The sequence below is a fragment of the Anser anser genome (genome assembly GCF_964211835.1).
Source record: "Anser anser genome assembly, chromosome: 5".
Taxonomy (NCBI): Eukaryota; Metazoa; Chordata; class Aves; order Anseriformes; family Anatidae; genus Anser; species Anser anser.
Window position 1 is genome coordinate 6,950,667 of NC_139725.1, and position 25,006 is coordinate 6,975,672.

Sequence of the window (25,006 nt, forward strand, 5' to 3'; positions counted from 1 at the left end):
CTGAGCCCAACCCCTCAGCCAACTGTTCACTCATGCATTTGCTTTTCCTTAATCCCTACCCAGGGCATTTCAACTGTGTCATTGCCAACTGCAAGATCCATACAACCCAACCCCCTCTAGAATACAGTCTAGCATCATCTCTAGAACTGAATCGAGAAAAGCCCTAAAATTGGGTCTAGAATTTCTGGAGAGTCTCTCTGAAAGTACAGCACAGTTGTAGTATCACTTGCAGCAAGAATTAAGAAGATGTTCCACATTTCATAGCTTGAAACTTAGCAGAGAGATTCCTGAGTAGAAGGCTCTGCAGGATCTGGCCATCACAGCAAGGCACTGGGAAGGTTTCCCTAGTTCCTTGCTGCCTCTTGGGTCTTCCTTGAATATTCTTGTCCTTGTTTGCTGGGCTCATCTTGCTTCAGATGTTTGAAATTGCTTACAGCTAAGGTGGACGACTTGTAACACAAGCTACCAACTGGGTAAGATAAATGCAGAAAAGCAGTAGTAATGATCACTTTTTTGGCCCACAGTTGAGAACCACTACAAAAGGGAACATGTTGCAATCAGTTTGGATACATTTTCTTGTTTTGCTAGATTTTTGAAGAACATTATTTCTCCCTATGCCACTAAACTTTTATATTCCAACCACCATATTTTTGAAATATGAAATTTTGAAATTTGATGTATTTTGAAATGAAATTTGATATATTTTGAAAAAATATATATATATTTTTGATTAAAATATTATCTGAAGTATTTCCCTCCATTCCAGCAAAGCATCTGAGCCCTCCAACCTAGAAAGGTCTTACAACAAAACATTCTTATATAGAAAACTTCTTGGTGGCTATATTGGATAGATTTGAGCCAATTAATATAAGTGAACAGCCTTTAAAATACACACAAAACTTTTTAGATTACCAGAACTGCACTTGTAAATAATTCAGGAATATAGATGCTATGGAAGTGTGAGGAAGGCACAGAGCTTGGATTAGATTTAAAAACAAACAAACAAAAAACCCCAACAGCTATATTTCTTATGCTAAAACTGTATTACTTTCTGTTTTCAGTAATGCATAATAGATATCCAGGGACAGATTCATTTGTGTTGTAACTCTATTAGTTTCAAAAGCTTGCAACAGAGATGTATCCGGCCCTTCATATTTAGTACCAAAACACAATAAAAATCTGTTTCATTTTTTTAAATAAAATGGATAAATAAAATGAATTCCGTGAAAGAAATTTGCATTTATATAGCTCTTCTCGTTGACAAAGGATCTCAAAGCAATTTGCTGATAGCCACATAAATTTCTAATTAAGAATTCTTTTTCAGATTATTTCTGCTTAAATGTGTCTTCTGAATCACCAGAACTTCAGGCTACTGCATGTTAACTGTGTCATATCCCAGTCTACACCCTTACAAATTAGGAACTGGATTGGAACCCCTCCTGTGCTGGCTGAATCCTTACTCAAAAGAGTAATCCTGCAGAATTCAATGAACCTACTCACATAGTAGGTGAGTAGTGTATTAAAATATTGTAGAGCTTACACCTATACATCTGAGGCCGTCCATGTGAGTTTCTCTGCCTTTATAATTCTTCCCTTTAAATTTAGAAAACCACAGTGTAATCCTACCAGAATAATATTAGCTCATTTTGCATCTGCATCCTAACAGAAAAACTAAACGCTCCCCCAAGTGGGATGCCGCCCTGAAAGGGGGAGCTCTGTCTCACAAGCACGTGTTAGTCCTCATGTTCTCTAAAGAGCATCTCCTTTTTTTTTTTTTTTTTTTCTTTTTTCTTTTCCTGAGCTGAGCCAGAAACAGTATCATTTGTCTGGTGGCTATGTGAAAAGCCTATCTAGTTCACTTTGTGTTCATCTAAAGTTGATCTGCTTAATTATTTCTTCCATTAAACAGCCCACTGCTGCTTCTTTCTGGTTAGAAAAAGTGTCAGTGTTACAGGAGAGAGCTTTTCTGCTCAGAGGCGCTGGGATTAGAAGAACAATCGCTTTGCCGTTGGAGATTTGTGTTTGGAGGCAGATTGTTTCTGAGCACGAAGGAACGTTTTTATGCTGACACGCACCTGTGTTATGAACTAACGTCAGGCTCTGGGGTGGCAGTAGTTATAGTCCAACGGATCAAAACTGTTGGTTTTGGATAAATCTAGTGTTATTAGAAAACACAAGGAAGCATGTGGCAAGACGTCTCAGTTTAATGGCATCGTTTGTAGTAAAGCTGACTTCTTGGAGGTATGGTGTGCAGGGCTCCCTGGAAATAGACCATTAGGGAGGGCAAGAAAAGAATTTGATGCCTTCTTTTTTGTCACTGTGTCAACTTGGATGAGAGCATAATAAAATGGAGAATAATGGCAAACAAGGGCTTTGGGATCTCTGGTTCTTTGGTGTACCAAGAAGCACAAGGAATCAAAATGAATGAACTCTTCAGCAGTATGACAAACTTGTTGTATGTAGTTGCGCAGACCTTCTCTTCTCCTAGTACGTCACCTTGGTTTCTCCCTCCGATGCTGTACTCTCTGTTGATCTACACGTAGTGATATTTCCTATCTTCAGGAAGTTTACCTAACATTTCTCTGTTTTGCAATTACGACTATTTGAACAACAAGCAGCTCAAAGTTAAAATGCTTGAAAACTTGCTACAGCCAATGCAGTTTCTGTTTGCAGCCATCACCTGCCCCACTTTTTTCAAAGCTTTGCTAGATGTTTTTTCAGAGATTCCTTAGCACTGCCTCGTGGCTGGCTTTGGATCACAGCCACAGCTCTATTTCTTTGAATGGCTTCACTGAGTAGCCAGTAGAATTCAGCTTCTGCTGTCAGTCTGGACATATCTGAGCTACAGAGAAGAAAACGTGATGCAACCTGGTTTCTTAAGCAACGCTTAGAGGGTTTCTCATAGTTTTGACTTGGTTCAAAGCTTTGACATTTGGGAAATGTTAAGGAGTAAGCTGAGTGCTCCATACTTTCATTTATCTGATGCTGTTATCTCGGAACTCAGATTAGCCCCAATTGGATCGTGTCTCCTACTGTGAGTCATTTGCTTTGAAAAGGTCTCTGTGAGCTGAAAACCCAGTGACAAGTCTAGATTTTGGGTCCTGTGTTCCTTTTGGGTAAACGGGCTTCTGCTTCCCACAGGAATCAGTAGTAGTAGGAATTAATAAATGCCTCACGTTTCAGTTCTGAAGTCTTTAATTTCAGAAATTACAGAAAATCTGAACACAAACTAATTTCTTTGGAAATTTGGAGGGAGAAGTGATTAAAAAAATTCCAGAGCCAATCTTTTGCACGGAGTTAAAGCACAGAAAAAGGAACACTACAGACCAAAGTCACTCTGCTGGTGCCTTCACCTTCCAGGCTTCATTTGGAATGACCGTGATTTTGCTCTGACAGATTCTTTCTTTCCACTTGTGATTGAAGAGAGGTAACTCTTCATAGAAGAGTCAGGCTCATCCTTCCCTGGCACTGTGCCCATGCCCCTACCTGTTACCCTCAAGCGAGGGAGCTGCTAAAGCTGCTGCTGAAGTTCCCTCCTAATGTAAAAGAGGTTTGTGGGGTGGGTGCACAGCACATTCCACCCAAAGACGTGTGATGCTGAGGAAGAAGACTGCAAATCCCCTTAAAACAAGGACAGTATCAAATTGCAAAAAGGGATTCCAAACAACAACAAAAACCAGATTTAATCCATTTGGTCTGTAATTCGGCATGCTACCAGACCAGAAAGGTATAAAACTTTGCCAAACACTTGATGAGTTCTGCTTACTGCGTAGGCATAATAAAAATTCTGATGCAAGTTGCCTACTTTCTTCCAGAAAGGCGTTTGTTTCACGAACACCTGTGCTTCGAAGATGATTTCATTGCCAGGCAACCCTTGTGTTGCTGCTAGAACACTGGGGAAAAGCTTTATTTCAAGGTAAGAAAGAAGAATGTGTCAATTGAGGATGACAGAATTGTTGTAGGTCAAACTTACTTTGATTCCACGTCTAGTGGGCTTGGGGATTTTTTTCTAACTTCTGAGTACACTGTACTATGTGAGGGCAGCTCTGCACTAAACAGAAAAAATATATATACCCGTGGTCAGTACAAGCTGTAACTTTCAACATCAGGTTAACAGGAGTGTCCCACTGCATCATGCAATGCCCTTCTAGGACCACAGTTCATTAGGGCAGCATATACTGGTGTTCTCAAGTGTACCGCCTGCCCTGAATGGGCAAAATTTACAGCTGAGACAAGAGTAAGCTCATCACAACTAGGGATGACAGCAAGAATAGAAAAATTATAAGGTGAGGATCTCATTTGAGGAAACTAATTGTGTCAGGACATTCTTAACTTTTTTACAGTTTCTTACATTCAACTAAGCCTATACTTAAATGCTTTCCTGAATTGAGGTCTAACAAATTTACACTTCAGTCGTACTGTTAATAATGTTGGGTTTATTTGACTCTAAAATGCATGCTCCATTTGAGTACGGTTTGATGCAATAAATGAAATATTTAGTGACTATTGGCACTTGGAGCTTCATCTTTGTGGATTTCTATAGTGTATCTTTCTCATTGAACATCTGTTCTCCATAGGGTGTGCATGATTAATTTCTAATAGCATTACAAGTAGGTAGGCTCATGCTTTGGGAAAAGAATAAAGGTCTTTCTTTTCCAATATAAATTTTTGTGGTTTTCTGCATAGTTCCTAATGGGATTCCTGCATTGAACTTGATACCAGAGACTTTGGGACAGAATATAGAAATATTTTATAAATTTCCTATTTCCCTATGTAACAAATCTATGCCAATCAAAGTCTTAAACCAATTCAGTATGTTTTGTTTCTTTCATGGAACATGTGCTGAGGTGGTGGTTATAATTTTAAGTTTTTCTAGGCTGATCAATAACATTTTTGGTTTGGAAAATGTTTTCTGAACTCTGCTTGCCTGGATTATAAATGTGGCATCATCTCACTTTAGGAAAATGTAATCTTTTAAAGGATTGAAGAACATTACACAAGAAATCTTGAATCTGTGGTTCTGACTCACTATTATGATGTAATTTGTGGCAAATAATGGAAAACACAGAAAGACAAGCAAAGTAAGAGCAGTAGTATTTCCTTAAGTAATTTTTAGATTGAGACTTAGAGGAGGGTGTTCTGTAGCTTTTCTATCATTGGGGGAATTATTAAACCCAGTACCTCTTACATAAGACATTTTTTAATAAATACAAAGGACAAGAAATGAAGACTGAAATATTCTGTCAGTTTCCTTGGATTAAGATCTAATTTTGAGAAAGAAAGAAAATAGAGTATTTTCCTTCAGAAATGTATGAGAGAATTATAGTTATAATTAAGGAAATAAAATCAGAAACAAAGCATTTCAAAAAGAAAAATGATAGTACTTACATTGGTGACATATTCAATATCCTTCCAAATATTACATTCCCTGGGAAAATCTGCCAAATCTAAAAAATTATCCACTATCACTTGGCCAATCAAGTCATGCCTGGAGAATCTGTCAAAGTCATACACTGAGAAATGGAGTTTCCGTGCATTCAGATCATTGTATGGGACAGTAAATAAAAAAACTTCATCAAATACTGGATTTAGGGTTTTTCTATGCACTTTAGTCTGGTGTTTTGTTTTCCTGTCAGGAAGCAGATATATCTTCACATATGGATCCGAAGTTCCAGAGAAGTCCTTTGCTGGCAGGTTGATGGCCTTGTGTATCTTCACTATCAGCTGCTCTAAATCACAGTCATATTTCAGAATAAAGTTCAGTTTTCCACATGCCTTGCTATTACTCCTCCGGCCATCATCTGTGTCCACTGATCTTTGTTTATATAGCTCTGGCTTAATGCGGCCAATTCCTGTCAGTTGCTCCTGTTTCTGAACCTGCTGGATGTTGAAGTCGGGGTTGGAAAGGTTGAGCTGTCTCCGGATTGAATTATGCCTTAAGTGAAAATAAAAGGTTATATAATAGGTTGTGTTGATGACCATAAGAATCTGTACATACACACCAAAGATCTTGTTTTCATTTGATGTGTTTTTGTAATGTACAACAGGGTCAGATTTGTACTTGCTAATGTTATAAAGCATGATAACTAATAATTGTCTCAAGCTAGTGGTATGCACTCTCCAAAGCTGGCTGAAGAAAGTAACAAATTTCAATTCATGGACATTACAAATCCAAAGAATCTGCTATATTACATTGTATAATGTAATATGATAAGAACTGTAGCAGTTCTTATCAGTTACCATTTTCAGCTGATTCCTTTACATTCACAATGCTTATGAAATGAGTTACATTATGTAAATGGCAACAGGATCTGGCTTATTATACCTGTTGAGCTTGCTGATTTCTGGTGTTAAGATGAGGATGGACACAGAGAATACTTTTTGACATCTCTCCATTTCAGTTACTCATTGATCTGTGCTACTACCTCATTTTCAAGTGAACTGTTCTCATCTGAGATGGTTGGTTGACCACACCATCAATTGTTTTGTTTTGTTCTGTTTTTTTTTTTTTTTTTTTTTTCCACTTGTAACTGATGTAATGAGCTCCACAGTACTTAGGTTGAAAAGCTCCTTTAGTTTCATTACTCTAAGGAGAGAAAGTTGGTTTTAGCTTCAGTCCAGTGAGATTTATTACCTGGAGTCACTCAGTTATTGTGATTGAAATTTCCACTTCATGAGATAAGAGAAATCAAATTGCAATCCCTGTAGCGGTAGTGGGATGTGAAAGTTGGATTAGGTAAAATCCTAATCTTATGAGCTGGATTCTACTTTTTTTTTTTTTGTCCTATTCGAATTCAGCAATCATTCAGTGTATTGGAGTATCATGAGAGGTGGCTGAACGTGAAAAGAGCACATGGAAAATGCTAGTACAGGATTAGTTCAAAGCTATTTATGTTGAATGTAATCAGCAGTAGTTACTCTGGTACCATTGCTCATTCCTCCCCTTTAAATGTATGTTTATGCATGCTTTAAAAAGGAACAGCTTCTCATAAACTACCCTCCTTTTTTCATTCTTGTTGTATAGCCAATACATAATTTTATAGTTCTCTGTTAGTCATTTCCATGACAAAATATTACCATGTCACAGAAAAAAGATCTATATTGCTCAACCCTTAAGCTCCTTGTAGCAGTGGGAGGTGCAGCCTATCCAAGGGAAGAATAAAAAAGAAGAACACGGGAGGCAGCTCTGCCTTGCTGAAGTCAACAAGGACTTGGAGCAGAGGAAGGTGCCTGCTCTCTGTGGCCACCCAGTTACACAGGAAAGTAGCAGATACAGAGATGAAGGTGAACAAACCAAGGGTGCAGTGCAAAGAAGACAGGCCCCTCCTGCTCAGTGGAAGAGTCTTTCGGGGAAGACCTGGGCAACAGCATGGGGTAATGAATGAGAGGGGTAACGAGCAAAACTCATCAGCAGCAAACAGAATAGGGTTGGGGTGGGACCCGGGCAGGTCCTGCTCTTGTGGGCAGGGAGCCAGCATAACTGCTGCTGGAGAGGGCCAGGCTGGGGACAGCTGGCAGAAAAGTGAACTGCAGAGAGTCACAGGAGTGAAGACATGGTCCATGCACTGACGATGCTGAGGCATGTTCTTTTACAGATTGGGATTTCCACTGTTTCTTGTGAGATGACTGTGTTGTAGTGATGCTGTGCATTTGTCATTTGATTACGTATGAGAACTGCCACCCTGTTGTAGAAGACAGAGCCTGCATCAGACTCAATTATTTTGTAATACTAAAGACACACAAGAGCTCTTGGTGTTAGATGTTGGATATGAATTTTCTGTTCTTAATGAATCTCACAACATGCTTATTTGCTAGTGCTTTGAAAACTGAGCAGCACCAGCCTGTACTACTGTACTTCTGGGATATAAGTCTTGAGCTGGAATTCAAACTTGCATGTGGCAGGAGTTGAGCTTGAGTATTCATAATTGTGGCTTTGAGCTCCCCTTGGATTTCTACAGCAAAATGAGCCCAGGCCATTCTTGCACTAATCTAAAGAGAAAGGGCACCTGGAGCTTTTGCTGCATAACATTCATGCTGTTTTGAAAGCTTCTCAAATTCTGAGACATGTTTTGGACTACTGGCAATTCCTGAACTGACTGCTAGCTGCTTTCGTGTTATGCATGTTCAGGTGTGCCTGCAGGCAAGAGTCTTGGCAAAAATTGCCCTCTCAGATGACAAGAAAAGAGGCTTAGTAAGTAAAAATTGGGCTAGGGCTGTACCTTCTCTAGCTAAAGCGCATCTGTTTTGACTCAAGAATTTACTCACTGGCTCTTCATGCGCAGATCCTTTTTCTTACTGTGTGAAGCATAACACACCCTCACCCTCCTTCTTTCCTGTTCCTTCTTGTGCTGGTTCTCCAGTTCCTCTGGAGCCTTTATTGACTCTTGTTCAGTCACTTTTCCCCCCACAGTCATTATTGTGGCTAAAACCTATGATTTTTAATTCTATTTCTAACTCTTGAAAGTGTTTCATTAGGTTGCCCTACTTTTCTTCTTTAGCTATTTTAAAAGTCTTTGAGGAGATATTACTGAGTGCTCAGTATCACTGCTAAGTACAAATGGATATTCTTTACAAGCTAGATCTAGGGTGTTCATGCTTGTCCAACTTCTGAGGGGAAAGGCACAAATGAGTTAGTAGTTGTTAGAAAGTTGGAATACCATTGTTATCCTATCCTTTTAATCTAAGAGGTTTGTGTGCCTGAATAACTTTTATGTAATTTTTTAAAAGAACGTGTCAAGTAAATTATGCATTTGTAATAGAGTGGCGTAGTAGATAATCAAGCTGTACTATTTGGGCTGTATCTGTATTGGTTGACACCAGAGATAAGTTGGAGTTACTGACCGAGCAGAAGAGGTTGGTTCAGTGATCTGACGATGCATTCGCGCATTGTGTATGCAGTTCTCCTTCGTTCCAGTTTGAGCATCTAACGGAATATCAGGGGAGGTGTGGCTGATCTTCATGGAGGAATCTGGATAGGTTGTCGGCTGACCCAGAAAATCTTCACTGTATTCATGGTCATTGGTCTCTGTATCTGTGTAGTTCAGGGATTCCTGTTTGTTGTCTTTGTTCCCAAATGGCAGGCCACGCTCTCGCCAAGGGATCCAACAAAGCTTCCAGGACACGAACAGGGACACACCAAAGAGAGCAAGACCACAGGCTGTGACAACTAAGGAGAGCAAGCTTACTGAGATATCTGCAAACAAGAAAAACACATGCATGTCAGATCTGTAGTATTTTCTGTTTGCAACTCTGCATCTCCAAGGCATACAATATGGGAGGTAAACATCTCTAGGTAGCAGAGCTACAGAAATTAAATTCTGGTCCCTGCAACAGTCATATAATAGGAGCACATTAAATGTTCTATTCTTTTTTAAATCTTTTCCCCCAAGGGGAAAACAAACAAACAAACAAACAAACAAATGAACAAAAAACTAGCCAACCTTGTTTGGACTTCAGTGTAAGGTTCATTTTGATAGAACTTAGTTTATATTTTCCCTCCAAAAGCCAGGTGAGATGAAGGGTCTTTCTAAGTATGAAAAAGGCTGCCTGCTTTGTCACTTTATTTTCTACTGGTTAAAGAGCAATGCCTGCAGTACTTTTTTTCTCTTTATTTTCCTTTTGAATAGTGAAATTCCCTTCATCTTCTTTATGAGATCTTACTACCATCTCTTCTAGAGGCTGTATTATACTTACATAACCATAAATGTTTGCGTGTATGCATGTACATATGTGATATGAATTTTTTTTAGGTCTTTAACTGAAGTATCTTGTTTTATTAGTTTAATTCTTTTCTTTCTAATCTTAGACTCATTCTTACCTTCACAGATTATTTTTGACTATCAGTACATGTCCTGCTGTTCATCATTTAGTTTAGGGTACTAATCTCTTTTCAAAACTGAGATATTTATTTTTTTTATTTTCTTTTAACTCCAAAGGCTCTTTGTTCTGTTGCTAAACTTCTGATATAAAAGGAGTGTAGAGGTGACTTTTTCTTCCTTCCCCCTCCCCCCCCCCCCTTTCTTAGCATTATCCTACACCATAATCATATCAACACAAATAAGTTGCAACTAGGAGAGGCTTTTCTCTGTTTTGCTTTGTTTTAAGTTGCACATTGGGAAAATGACTCAGTGGAACAGCTGTTTTTATGGTTACAGTGTTTTTGAAATTAGTTTCTCTGTGGATTACATAATCGATCATGCCTGAAACACAATTAGTAAGAATTCTGTTTTACTGCCTCAAATTATAAACAACCTTATCGAAGCAATTTTTCACAGTGCTTGTAGGTTGAGAATGTCAAGAGCTAGCCTAGATTTTAAAAGGGTGGCATGAGGTTGAATGGTTGCTCCTAGCAGGACAATTATTTAAGAATGACAATTCAGGTGAAACAGCCTCAGTCAATCTGAACAAAGAATATTTAAAAAAAAAAGTGGAAAAGTCAATAGCTTCAGCCCCTGCTGCGAGTTTCATTCTGACTCGCCAGACAGATTAAATTTCCATGGAGCAGGGAGTGACACTACAATCAGTTTCACACAGGAGCTGTCCAGTTTATTTTGCATGCTGAAAACCAATTTTAAACAATTTTAGCCAGCACGGCCCTTTCTGTCCTTCTCCCAGTTATATGAAGGCAAAACTCATTAACAGTAGGAACAGTACAGCACCTGCCTGGAATTATAGCAAAGAGTCTCAGAGCTGAAATTAATTAAAGAAATTCCTCCCATGCATAAAAGGCAATGTGGAAGAAAGAATGGTGGTTCGTGATGTTTTTGGAATATTTATTGGTAAACACGTCTGGCAGTGAAGGCAGACAACCTTTCCATATGATTACAAAGCCGATGAACTGGGATGCAGTAGTGATGGAGGACCTTCAGAATAAAGCAATTCGTCTTGGATTCTCCGGAGGAGAAGGAAGAAATACATCAGAGGTCTGCAAAAAGGTCACTTTTTCAAAGAACTGATTTGTGTAAATGATCCAGCATTGAAGGAAATGAGAAATTGGGAGTTGCCAGAACCAGCCAGAAGATTACAAGGTGAGAACTGAACTCTACAACCTGCTCAGTGCCAAGGATGTGTGAAGGTGAGGAACAATGTGAAAGGCAGACTACCAGTTCCCTACCTTGAGGATGACTTTAGCAGAGGACACAGTCATCTAAAGAACTGCTTTCATGAGGAAAAAATACATAATAGCAATATGAACTACATTTAATTTGGAGAGTTTGAAAAACTTCAGTAATATACACCTGCATTTAATAATGTAACACTGAGAACCCTCATCTCATGACTTTCAGAGAAGCTGGGCAATAAACAGCTTAGGTAACTTGCCAAGCTGCTGAATAAGAAGCGACAATTTTTCATCATCTTGATTTTATTTCCTTCTGAATCCTTAGGAACCATTTCTTGTGTGCATTTTTTATTTCTGTGGGTGGAACAGGGACAATCACATACCTGTCTTCCTTCTATGAAAGACCATGGAGCTAAAGGGCAGTTCTCTAAGCTGTAACCTTTCACTGGCCAGTAATTTTCAGATATTGACCACCTGTCTGGCACATTTCAGCAGCTTTTCCACTTAAAATATTTGGTCTGCGTTAATGCAAATCTCCTTGGCAACTTAGCTGGCATATAATAGTAATCTGCTAGAGTTTGTAAGTGACAAAATATGTCTTTACTGATCTAATAGCTGGCCGAGTGAGCTGCAGGTGTTAGCATTCCAGTGATTCTTAAAGACAGAGTTCAAAGGAGTTGTATCTTGTATTTTTCTTTCTGATATCTAGTGGTAGTATCTACCGAAAAGGAATTATATTATGTTGTTCCTCCTGTAAAAACTAAAGCTTCTGTTTTATAAGAAACAAAAATACAAACAAGACAATAAAAAGAAAATTTGTCATGACTGTGTATACACAACTATAGTAAGTTCTGTCCAGGTTCCCATGCCTCCAACTTGCTGCTTTTGGTTATTTTCTTATTCTCTCTGAATACATACTTTGCACAGTTGATATGTAAAATTGCTATATACATTTGGTCTTGTAATATCCAGCAAAAAGTAATTAGAATAATCCGGGAGGGGAAAAAAAAAAAAAAGAAACAAAAGAGATGACACCAGTTTTAAAGATGCCAAGCTGGACTGTTAAGTACTCTGTGTGGAACATGGCATGGAGTTGGCTTAAATGGCTCTATTTCATCTTATTGTACAGAATCAACTTGTGTGCTACATTTGCAGGACAGAAAATGTAGCTGGAGAGAAATAATATAAGATTTTCTAAAAGCCATTTGAAATTTGAGACATGCTTGTAACTTGTTAGCTATAACGGGAAGCTGGTGATTTGCTGAGTGGGAAAGAAATATATGAGGTATATATGTTTATACTCTAAATTCGTATGACTGTCAGGCCTGTTAAGTCCTTCATATTGCAATAACTGAGTAGTTTTACTTTGTGATAGTACCAGTTCCCATGACTCCAGTCAAGAACTGTAATGCACATTTCTACCCAACCACATTCTCTGCGACTTCTTGGGATATGTTAAATAGAATCAGATGAATTATTTGCTTGGAATAAATAATACGATACATTTAGACCTTTTTTTTTTTTTTTCTTTTTTTCTTTCCCACGTAGGATCATTCAGAAAGTTAACTGAGTTGCTAACTAATAATTTGCAACTATTGATCCTGTTCTTTTAGGAGACAGAAAATATTAGTGCCTGGGGTTATGGAAGAATTTAACTTCTTATCTAGTCATAGAAAGTGATTGGTCACGTTTGGAAAGTATTGTTTGTGTTCTCTTATTGGCAGAACGAAAGGTTTTAATAGAGAAATGAATGATGAAGAATGAATAAAGAACAACCCTGTTTTCTAGTAGGAATTTTTGGACAAATTGTATGTGTTAAAAATTATGAAAATGTCAGGATTTGCAGAAAATTTTCATGAATAAATCATTAGAGAACACATTAATCTTGACTGTTACGCCCCTATGAATAATAATAAAGTGAAATTGCCATTTATTTCTGCCTTAGATAGCCAGAAGCAGGAAGTACCCAGGTTACATAAGACGAGCAAACAGCTTATTTGAACCATGCCAATAAGCTTAAAATTCCATTATAGTCCTTGAAAGACCAACAAGTTGCAATAAATACTAAAGAACCATTTGAGAGCGCTAAAAGAAATGACACACAAGCATTTCACTTCCCACTCGTATAAAACCGTACAGTAATATTGTGTGAAGTGCTCAAAAAAAAAAAAGTTATGGAGATGTGTTAACAATATAAACACAAAAAGAAGTAGCAACAGTTTCTGCAATTTTTTAACAAATTCCTTTGAACTCTGATCGCCCTTAGGTCTCAATCTTTCCAGGGGGAAAAAAAGTACTTACCAAGTGCCTCATTAAATGACATTTTTTTTTCCTGGAAAAATTTGTAGAATTAAATAATATGATTGTATTTTCACAGAACTAGCCATAATGACGAATAGGAGTTTGAGTGGCTTAGGTAGTTGTAGAACAAGATATGTACATAAATTTTTTTCTAGCATCCATTTTCTTTTCTCTAGGAAACACTGAAATTCATATACCATTTCATCTTTGACTACTTGTCCCTTGCATTTTCTCATCCACAGTGGAAACCATTAGCCTCTCTAATCTGGAATAAGCTAAAAAAAAGTCTGTCTATTTTTGAACCTTACTTTTTTTTTTTTTGGAGGGGGGTAGGAAATAAATATATAAAGAATAAGAGGAGAATATTACTCTTCTGGGTAATTTATGTAAAATAAAAGTGCACACTTTTCTTTAAAATCAGATTACTCAGAATGAAAATAAAGTCAACCATTTTGTTAACTTTCCTTTTCAGAATCAACTGCTCTAAGCCTATATTATGGGAGTTTGGCACATCACAGTGGTTCAATATTTACAATCCTCGCTTTGCATTTAAGGAAGTGCCAAAATTCACATCATTTCTGTACACTGGCAGATCATAAAAAGGTTGCCAGAAGTGTTGGCACCTCACAATGGATTTCAGGAAAGCTGTCTGCATAGCTTGATATGGGTAAAGAGGAAACATTACTTATCTTGACCTTCATGAATCTAATGAGAAGTTTACAGCTGGTTTTAAGTTTGGATGGTCCTTATTTTTTCCCTGAATAACTGCACTCTCATCTTTACGTAATATGTAGAATGGAAAGATAGTTCAAAATACTCCAAGCTGCTCTGGCCAGGACTTTGTGTCAAGTGACTCTCCTGGACTTGTTGCACACTATTCTCTCTGAAAAGTAAACTATCACAAACCACTAGCATCTTTAGCTGATTATTTAGTCTGATTTATCTTTTAGCAGGAAGTTGTTGGCATAAAGGGAAATAAATACAGCTTTGAGAGCATTTATCCCTCCCAGATGAAGAGCCAGATGCACTGAAATGCTCACACTGGCTTTTTAGAAAACATTTCAGAGTATCATGGTGAATGTATTGTATCTGTTGTGCTTTGTAAACTTAGGATACCCATTTTATACAGTGAAGCTTTTGGGCCTGATCCATATGTATTAGGATATGATGATAATTTTATCAACTGGGATATTTACTACTTGGAAAAGCAGTGAATCAGTAATTTACTATTAGATCAAGTTTCCTATCAATTTATTATTAGGAATATACAGAATATATTAATTTTCAATCCTTACTCCTCTTCATCTCCAGAGAAAAAAAGAAACAAATTTAGGGTGTCTACAGACTGCTACTAGTGGATAATTCTGGAAATCCAGTCTGTCTGGAATCCCGTCTTTCTAAACAGCAAATTCTCTAAGAGAAAACTGTAGAACAGATGTGAAAACAGAGAAATTAAGAGCAGCGACTGGAGAAAAACAAGAAAAATCTAAAGTGAAACAGTTTGTAAAATGTAACGGCCAAAGAGAATAGGATTAAGAAGCAGATTTGAACAACACATCATTCAGGCTGCTCTTCTGTTTTTTCATTCCTAGGAAGTGATCACTTTAATGTTGAGATGCTCTTGGAAGCTTTCCTAATTTTCATAAATCCAAAGGAAAATCTCAATATATTTTTTTAAATTTTTATTTATTTTTCTTTTCTCCAAAGCATATTGTTAAGAATGCATGCTTTGAGTAAGAACTGAACATATCTGTATTTCTGCTTCACTGACTGTAATTGTACACTCATGCAAGACATTCTTTATACTAAAATAAATCTGTAAAAAGGAATTAGTAGAAACAACTCTTTGAAGTTTTCTTATGAAGTAGACAATTTCATGTTGTAGTTACTCAGTTGTGAATGTAAAATTGAAACTGGACAACTTAAGGGCTTTTTCTTCTTGCCTTTAACTAGTTTTATGGAGAGGAAATCTGATATACTGTAATTATGATTAACAAGGCAAATATCATACAGTGCAGTAGTGAGAGATACCCACCCGTCCTGGATTATTGGCCCACACTGATGAGTATTTGTTACAGAGAGTAAAGCACTGGAGTATAAGCCTGCTGTCCCAGCGAGCATACCCAAACTATGCACTGGGTTATAGAAACGAACTCATTGAAGTTTTGACATTGGTAAGGGATGGTGGTGATCTTCCTGCCCCACAGTTACTTTCTGAGGATTGTCAATATTCTTACTCCGATCATGCAGGAGGTGCCCAAACATGAGGCTTTCTTGCTGATCAGTACGCTGGCAGGCAGCTTGTTCTGTACTATAGCTGGCTGTATGGATGAACTCGGGCTTTACCCTCTCTACTGCTGCTGATCTAAACATTTTTAAAAGTTGCAATAGCTAAAAACAAAAATAAAATTTGGAAAATAAAAAATCAGAACAGTGTGTTTCAGCATTCATTTACTGTCCTATCAGTGAAGTAACCACAGGATTGCTGCTCTCTGAATTCTAGACATTAGTGTGAGCTCACAGAGGTGATGTGAACTGTTGCCAGGGACTGTTGAAGATGAATATATTAACATGCCCCTAAGTTCCTTGACTAAAACTGGGCAGAGTTATACCTGGAGAAATGTGGCCATACCACAGAACTGAAGGGGCACGGTAAATGAATCAGTTACTCTGAAAGGTCAGATGTTACTGAGAACTCATTGGATTCAGGGGGAAAACAAATCTTTTGAGGGGGACAGATGGGGGACAAAGGACAAAAATAACAGCTAGATATAATTTTACATATTGTTAACCCCGTCCATCCCTTGTGCCTTCCTGCCAAAAATACCCATCGCTGTTTTCTCTAGAAAAAAACAGATTAGGATAATATAGAAATGCCCAAGAACAGTGTCAATAACTAGCTCATTAAGGCTAGACATTCTGGCAGCTGTCAAGATTAAGATGTTTCAGTTTTCATGGATAAACAGCTTGTTTTTGCCCTCACACCTGCACGTGAAAAGGGGGACATTGCTTAACAAACACAATCCTTCAGAAAGGACTGATCAGTCAGAAGTTAATTTGGTTTTCATTCATCTAGACATAAAGGTCAAGATACTAATGCTTCAAGATTTCAGGGTATTAATGTTGATTGTAACTTAACAGAATGCATTAATTTTGCATGAAGTTTCAAAAGCTGCAAGGGATCTCACAGTGCATTTAACCCCTAAGAAAAGCAGGAAGTGATTTTATTTTAGATATTTAAGAAACACTGTAAGTCTTTTCGCACAAAGAAGGAAACATCTTTGAAGGAAACACTTTTGAGCACCCAAGACTCTAAGGTTACTGGAAGAATCAATAGCTTTTATGTTTTATACAAAAAGTCATTTATAGCCATGACTGCATGTTCAACCCTATTTACCACTATCAACCACTGTGAAAAAGTGTGTTACTTCAATGTGCCTAAAAAATGTTCAGCAATTAAAAAATTAACACAATGTTTTAAAAGCATTCCAAAAGTTTTGATCTTGTTCCCTCAATGGTAATGGGGGGGAGCAGTTCATACTTTTTCATACTCTTTTAAACACTGCAGCCTTAGGCAGGTGGCAACCACACCAGTTTACGTTGTTTCATATGTTCAAAGGCTTCTCCTTTGCTTTCTTTTCTCCCTCACTCCAACCCTCTCCTCTGATACACTCATGCGTGCATCCTAAGCATGAGATATATCAGCTGAGTGGATATATCTACTCATATCCACATATATCCACATATCCACTCTATGAGTGGAAAACTAAGTCTGAAGTTAAGTGTATATTAAATTCATAGAAAGCAGCCACTGACATAAGGTTAATAAATGATGTCGCTTCTAGGGCTTTGGTGTTTAAGAAAAAAGTTACTAAATTCTGATGAGTAAAATAGATACTGATGGTGACGACTCTCGGATCTGTAAAACTGGAACCACAGTTTTCTTCTGTGACCTTGCTCCTTTTTGACTGAGTTGTGATGAGTTGTGTGAGAAAAATCTACTAAATGCAAACTGTTCTCAGTGGTCATTCAGGTAGGAAAAGGTCATCACTGATGACACATCATAGTGACCTCAGAAATCCAAAAAGAAATCTCCTGTGCACCCTGAGCTTGACTAGCTGCTAGATGCAGGCTTAGAGTATTCCCAGGAGTGTGGACATCCAGGATTGATTAAGATAAGGTCTCTTCTGACACCTTTCTTGTCAAAATCTTCAGAGTACCAATTTGATGCAAAATGTGTTCATCATTACTATTTGTCAACTAACAGTACACCTCCTGCCCTCTTGCTTGATGACAAGAAGGTCCACTGAAAATAAATATATTCCTCTAGTAATTTCAAATATGATACAAATTTGAAAAGAAATGCAAATCTAGATTTTTAAGAGAGAAATTTCATTTAAGAGAGTTTTAAGAGAAATCTGCAAGCTATTGTTTTTTTCAGATTTTCTGTCTTAACAGCTTAGGGACATTATATATCTGCAGGACATTCATGCGCATGCAGAGTTGTGTGCTGCTTTGTGTGCATGTCATTCATAATCTCTGAAAGTTACATTTATGCACACAGGAGAATTTTTCGGCCCACGACTTGCAACACTGATGATGTTTTGTTCATGGTACTCAAGAAGATGATAATGCTGTAGCATGCTTTTTTTTTTTTTTTAATGTCTCTCTGAAGAGTCATTTTAAAAGTCAACATTTGGATAACACCAAAACCCATTTATTTTAATGGGGGAAAATAATTTCTTTATTTGTGTACAGACATCTTTCTGTTAACTGTAAATGTACTTATCTGACACAGCTAGAATAACATCTTTCTAACAGACAGCTGCAGAATAAAATGGAAACAGGTTAAATTCCATTCTGGATATCACCAGAAACTATATTCTTGCTTCTTTCCACACCTGAGTGTGAAACACACATCTCCCTGACACTGGTTCAGCTTACCCAAGATCTGAAATTTCTTAATTTCTTCAAAAAGAACCTGTTGCTCCAACTGACTGTATTCTGACACCTTAACTAGTACAAGTCCTGTAGGGATTCCATTGACAGTGGCCACTTCAGGCTTTCTACTGATAAAAAGATTAAAAAAAAAAAAAGTGCAGACTGTAATTATACCTGTATTCTGTATTTGCTCCAGGTCTCAGCTCAAGAAAACTCCTGAACCACTACTGCTATGTCCCATGCAGACTAACCTAGACACGCCTTAGCTGCAAGATGTGTACCACCTGCTGAGATACAGTAAGGTACTGCTTTTTAAACACTTACCAATTGTGAGCTGCTGCTGTTTGACTCATACTAATGCTCATTTGTGTGCTGCTGTCCTTTCCATCTTCCATTTCTTCCATTTAGCACAGAATGGTGCTTTACAGTGACCTTCAATTTATTTATTTATTTTGGTAATGGATCAGAGGAAAAAAGGTCTACTGCAGAGAAAGTTCTGGAGGTGGTTACTTCCCAGATGCAACCCGTGTTTCACTTTTAGTGCTTCTTCTCATTCGCACTGGTAAATAAGTCAGGACTGCACAGATGTTAGACATCCGTGGTTTATGGGAACCTATTTGATTCCACAGTGGCAGAGAAGAGCACTAATGCGGTCAGTCCTAGTTTAAGATATTTTTTTCTATTGTTCCCCTACCTCTTATCTGTTATCCCCTACTGTGTCCTGCTATTCTCTCCACTCTCCCTGTGAGAAAGAGCTCAGGTGTGTCTAAGCTGGTTGCTGCTCTGTGACAGTGGGAATGCATGTTCACTGCCCTCCTGAACTCAGCATCCTCTCCCCCTAGGCAAACTGTCATCTATCAAAAACTTTATTAGCTTGCAGATACTATGATTACCAGTTAGTTTGCAGTTAGTGTGAATTGGGAAAGAGCTGTTCTGCTTTGTCAGTATGATTCTTCTGAAGGCATTGATGACCCCACAGTTCTGGTTATGAAAGGCAGAAATACAAAACTTCTCTAAGTACCATTCATTTATCTTATCTTTCTGAAGCTTGATTAAACTCTGGAAGAATAGAACATACTTCTCTTTGAAAGCAGTGTGTTCAGAGAGCAAGAACTGTCTCACTAAAATGCCCCTGCTCCAGATCTTTGTCCTGAATTCCCAAAGACTTCAGAGCTTTGCAATAGTAAGCTTTCTGGAGGACAATTATAACAACTTTTATTTTGGCACTCCGCACCAAGTATACTGGATATAAACTCCAGTAACCAGACTATCAGGAAACGAGCTCTTCGGTTTTTATGAACCATGCAAAGCCATACAATGTAGAAAAAGGCAGTACTGCTAAATAAGTTTGTCATGTTTCTGGAATCAGTACATTTACAGAGCTTACTCAAAGCAGTTCAGAGTTATGCTGTGGGTATACTGCTTCTCAACCTAAGGCTACTGCTAGAGCTGTTGGCTCAGGTATTTTTTCAGGGAAGAAGTTTATTAGACATTGGGCTGATTCAAATCTTCTCTAATATAAACAACCCTATTTTAAATCTGTATTTTAGAGGTAGTTTTTGTTAGTTACAGTGGATTCTTAACATAAGAAAGAAAACAGTTTGCTCATTAAATGCTGAAGTGATATTTTACTGTGTTACTTTTGGAGGATCTTCTCTTATGATTGTTCTTTCATATAACACCAAAATACGTTATTTAGGTGCTCTCCCGTATCATTTTATTGAGGAAAATAGTTGATTATTTTTTTTCAGTTTTTCAACTTAATACTTCCTTGTTTTGTAATGGAATGAAAATCTTAAGCACTTAAGAAAAATCTACAACTATACAATATTCTTAAATTTATTTATGAAGAAATAATAAGAGCTCAAAAGATGCAAATATCAGGAAAACATAAAATGAATTTGACAGTCATTCCAGTCAAAGAGGAACTGCACACTAAAAATCATACATTTCTGCCCCCCAAAGAAATCTTTAACCCTTGTTGGTACAAAAATAAATGAAAATGAGATTTTGACATTAACTAGAGCAAGGGGAATCACTGATGTCATTTACTCATGAATCAATTTCTATATTCTGACTGTTCTACAAAAAAAGTGGGAAATAAATTAGACTAAAAAATGAAAGAAGTTTGTAGTTTATTAACCTCTTGACTGTCCTAAGAATGTGCTTTGAATGCTGCACTGAAGTCATATGTGTACAGTTTTTAACATGTCCTTATTAGAATAGACAGAATAAATGGAAATAGGTAATTGAATTTCTTTCAGCTTATAGAATGCATGCAGACACATGTCTTTGTGAATTAAAATTACTAACTTCTCAGTTTTTATGGAAAATTTCCTCACTCTGTAAATAACCTCAGGTAAAATATCAAATGACAGCTTTCTGTCTTTAACTAAGTATTAGTTTTGTCATTGCTGTTGGATAAGTATTTTTTTTTAATCAAGGATTGTCCTTGACATTTGCTAGAAAGAATCAGAATTTTGCATGTGTTTTCTCCAAGCATCTGAACATACATAGTTAAAGCCATTGGGAGTAAATCTGGATCTGACACATGTTAATGGAATGTAAACAGAGCAACAAAATTGTCTAGAAACCCTAATGGTTATTTGAAGAATTGTTTTTAGTGTTTTTCTACCCACATTACCATGTAGCTGGTAGAACAAAGCTGTTAAATTATTACAATGATTAAGCTGTTTATCACTAAATAGCTTTTCTTCCTCATTCTGTAAATGTCAGAGTTACTGAAATGTCTTCTTACAAATGAGCAATAGAAATCAAGAAGCAGAACAGTTGTCCAAGGTAAATTAGGTGAATCAGTCAAAAAATTGACAAGTGGGACCGGGATCTTCTCACTTCTGATTTTGAATCTAGCAATTTTCCAGTTGCTTCTAGTAAAACAGTGTGAAACTAAATAGAAAGGGATGCACAAAGTTTAGTAAACAGTGCTTAGCACACAAGAGGGATTATGACCAGTAAACAGATGGTATGTCTTTTCCAAATAATCTTGTTATAAATGAGTTAAATAATTGAGTTCTGAGAAAGCTGTCATCTCTGCAAATGCACCTGCCTTCTGTTAGACAGTAGGCATATTGGCACCACATGTAGCGTACGACTCACAAAATGAACACATTTTGAAGAAAAAAAGTGGTACAGGTTACTGGGAAGCTGTGTCAGGAACTCTGCAGCATAAAACGATTGCTTAGTGTAAATTCTTAAGCTGAAAATAAAAGATACTTGATAGATCCCAAGAAGCCTGAAATACCACAGAAAGTGTTTATGATCAACATCTGTAATCAAAAAATAAAATAAATAAATGCTAGAAGATCCAAGCAGAAAATCTAAGCAATGGTATTCACCAACAACCCTATATTATTCCTACAGTAAAGATTTATAAGAGTCTGCCATACTCCATGCAGTACACCCCATCTTAGCAGGGCACATTCATGTGCGTGGAACTGCAGCCAAGTTAGCAGCCTCCTCTACCTTAGAATTTTGTACCTTTCAATCTTGCTATGTTTTCTTCTAAAGCAAACTCTGCAGTAATCTTTTATTTTCAACACACTATTTTACGTATTTATGTAAGAACTTTAATCTGATAATTAATTGAATGGAAAATATCAAAATAGTTAACTAAAATAAAAGCAAGCTCCAAGATGTTTGAATGTGCTAAAAATCTGCCCATGATATTTAGGTTTGTTTTTCCACTTGCAGTAGGTGAAACTAATATGAAGCAAATAACCTCTGTTTCCATCCTGCATTTTGATAGAATATATTTCTAATATTTTATATGTACCATTATTGTCATTATTTGTCATACTCAGACCCTTGGAGAGATTTTGTGACTGGTGCTTGCAGTAAAGAGAATGTAGACTGGCTGTACTGGATTTGCATTTTCTTTAATTAAGTGAATTTGGCTAGATCTGTATCTTATCTCCTGGAATAATTTTCTCCAGAAAATTAGGACAGCTAGTTTCTTAATACAAGGAACTAGAGTATCCTCTGCTTTACAAAAGACGGCAAGCCAATGTTTATGATTAGCTGTTCCTTGAACAACCCCACTAGGAAACGAAAGGAGCAGGTGCTGTCAGTCTGAACTGTAAAATCAGACCAGTGCTCCAAAGTACAAATCCTTGGCAGTACCAGGAGACAATGTAGCTCCCCCTTCCTGGGAAGGAGATTCTTGCACATTCCTTTCCTTTGTCTGTAGGAAGGGCTTCACTGTTTTGCTGTCCTAGAGTGCTTCTTGGCAAAGCTTTTCCTTTTATTGAGGTTTCTAGACAGACCGTGTTCATTTTGGAGCTTTGGCTGTTTAAATAGAAGATATTGCCAGGCTAAACTGGCAGATGAATTCATGTATGCGGTTCAGTGCTTCTTCCGTCTTTTAACATTGAGTATGCGGAGGAAATACATTCCTTTCAAGAGCTGCTGTACAGTTCCATATGCAGGAAAAAAATTGCCCCTTCCTACAGACAGCATGAACAATTTGTTTCAGCATCCATAGCCCTAGTCTTCCTACATTATACAGGAGATGCCCCCATGAGCAATTTAGCATTGGGACGGGAAAGGAGAAGGATTCTTTTTGGTGCAGATTTGCCTTATGTTTATACCTGGACACTGGCAGTACTCAATTGAGTGAGACACACCACTGATGGGTGTGTTTGCGGTCTCTTTCACTCTGTTGGGACCATGGGTGCAGCTAGGCTCCAGCCCGTGGCCCTGGGGATGCAGGTTCCTGCCGCAGCCCCAGCTCTAGGCTCACCTGACGCGTGCCTGGGACTGGCCACTGCTCCAAACGTCTCTGCACACTGGGGACACTCGGTCCTGTAACCACAGTGGTGTGCAGTGCATCAGACTCCTCGCTTGGGGCCACACAAAGTTGATAATGTTGATTTATCTGCAACGTCTTTACACACAAGTTATTCTCCCTGAAGCTAGTGAGGTTTGCAATACAGGAGGACTATGAGTTTGGAACATGAACTACGTTAAAGTCTTCATATTGTTCTGCTCTGAAAAAAAAAACCAACACCAAACACCTCACCACAAAGATCGCCTTGTTTTGAATTGTATTTTTCTAAGCAATTAACTCCCTGCTTTTGAGATCCAAATAACAAAATAATAATGTATTGTACACTTCAGAATAAATACACTATAGCAATTACAGTTAATTGCATATGAGATTCTCAATGAGACCTTGGATAAAACAGAGGTGACAAGCAATTTAGCAGACTGTACTTTCAGTGCCAAAATCAATTAAGACATTCTAAATCCTGTAAACATTAATAGTAATTAGTAAGCTGTATGTCACTGTGTGTCTTTGACTGATGTCCAGCATGTTCAGCCTTGTGTTTAGCTACAGGGAAGACTTACTAGCAAGTATTTTAACAGACAGTCTACAGCACACATTTATTGAGAGAGAACAAAATATCTGCATTTATATATGCTGCTGCTGGTGCCAGGGGCTCGAGACTATTTAGGCCAGCCTCTGGATGCCACTGATAGCATAAATACTGAATAATAATTAATTACTAGGCAATACTAACCAAACCCAAATGAGTCTGGATATGAAGCAGCATTCCTAGCACTGAGCATATTATACAGTTTGGCTCACTATTAGGTGACGTTAGTAGCAGTGGATTAGAAATCCCTTTGGGGTTTTTCTGCAGTGGAATAACACCAGTTGCAGAATATCTTACTTCTTCTGAAACATGATTTCAAATGTATTAGGTTCACTCAAGCAATGAATAAAAAAAAAAAAAAAAAAAAGGAAAAAAGAGTATAAATAACCTTACCACAGAGAACAATAGTCATCATGGTATACAGCATAGCTTTCTTAAAGACTAGTTCAACTATAATCTTTCTGCAGTAGCCAGACGCCTTGATATACCCTCCGTGTTATATGCCAGTCTCTCCAGGTGGGGGTACATAAACAACTGGGCTGTAGAGAAGGCACAACCAACTTTGCAGCATTCTTCTCGCAGACTCATGGCTATTCTTCCTCATGCCAAGGGGAATCTGTAAGTGTGGCAGGAGAGTGACCGCTCTCCTCAGTACTGTCTCAGAATTACAGAATGCAAAGAAGAAACTACTGTTGGCAGCCTGTTGTTCCCAAAAATTGTAATACCACAGTTGTGGGGTACTTGAGAAAACAGTGTGGAAACATTAAGCCACTGCTTTCATATCTTCCATCCTCCTCCCAAAATTGCTCTGTGGGATTGCTCTTCAATCTGGGGAATTCCTTGGTTTTTAAGAACTCCAAGAATTCCGCTTCTTCCAGGTTGAGAAAATCAGATGTACATAACAGAGTTAACTGATGATAAATTTCTGGCTACTGTTTTTTCAACCTCTTGTCTCTGAACATATTTAGGTTTTGCCCAGAAAAAAATACAACTAATAAATAGTAATGGGAGTTTTTTCTCAGCTCCCCAGAGACAATTTCCTTGCTAACTGCAATGCTGATGGTGGGATTTTCTAATTTTTCACTACTTCAGCTATGATACTAGGATAATTATTATTATTATTATTATTATTATTATTTTTTAACACATGGTCCTTTTTTCTATATCATTCAACATCCTTAGGTAAGGCATCCACCACTTCCCACTACTTACCCTGGTCCCAAATGGCCAAAAAAAAAAAAAAATTAAATTAAAAAAAAATCATACTTCCTGTAACTTGATTTTATTATGAAAAAAATGTGCATAAAAC

The 25,006-nt window shown here is 37.6% G+C and overlaps 1 protein-coding gene and 1 long non-coding RNA gene across 10 annotated transcripts in view; one reads left to right on the forward strand and one right to left on the reverse strand.

Annotated features, from left to right (window-relative positions):
• LOC310900241 overlaps positions 1 to 25,006 on the forward strand; it is a 303,162-nt gene that overhangs the window by 102,692 nt on the left and 175,464 nt on the right. For all 5 annotated transcript variants that reach the window (XR_014584942.1, XR_014584943.1, XR_014584944.1 and 2 more), the window contains exon 3: positions 18,498 to 18,603. This is a non-coding gene — a long non-coding RNA (uncharacterized lncRNA). The remainder of the gene's footprint in view (positions 1 to 18,497; positions 18,604 to 25,006) is intronic.
• The window catches only part of SYT9 (synaptotagmin 9), an 81,086-nt gene that overhangs the window by 39,943 nt on the left and 16,137 nt on the right, over positions 1 to 25,006 (reverse strand). For all 5 annotated transcript variants that reach the window (XR_014584935.1, XM_083837905.1, XM_083837902.1 and 2 more), the window contains exons 2-3: positions 8,842 to 9,193; positions 5,389 to 5,935 (exon numbers count right to left, since the gene is read on the reverse strand). Coding sequence is in view for 4 of the 5 variants with exons in the window: in XM_083837905.1 (XP_083694031.1) it covers positions 5,389 to 5,935; positions 8,842 to 9,193 (899 nt within the window). In the remaining variant the exon portion in view is untranslated. The remainder of the gene's footprint in view (positions 1 to 5,388; positions 5,936 to 8,841; positions 9,194 to 25,006) is intronic.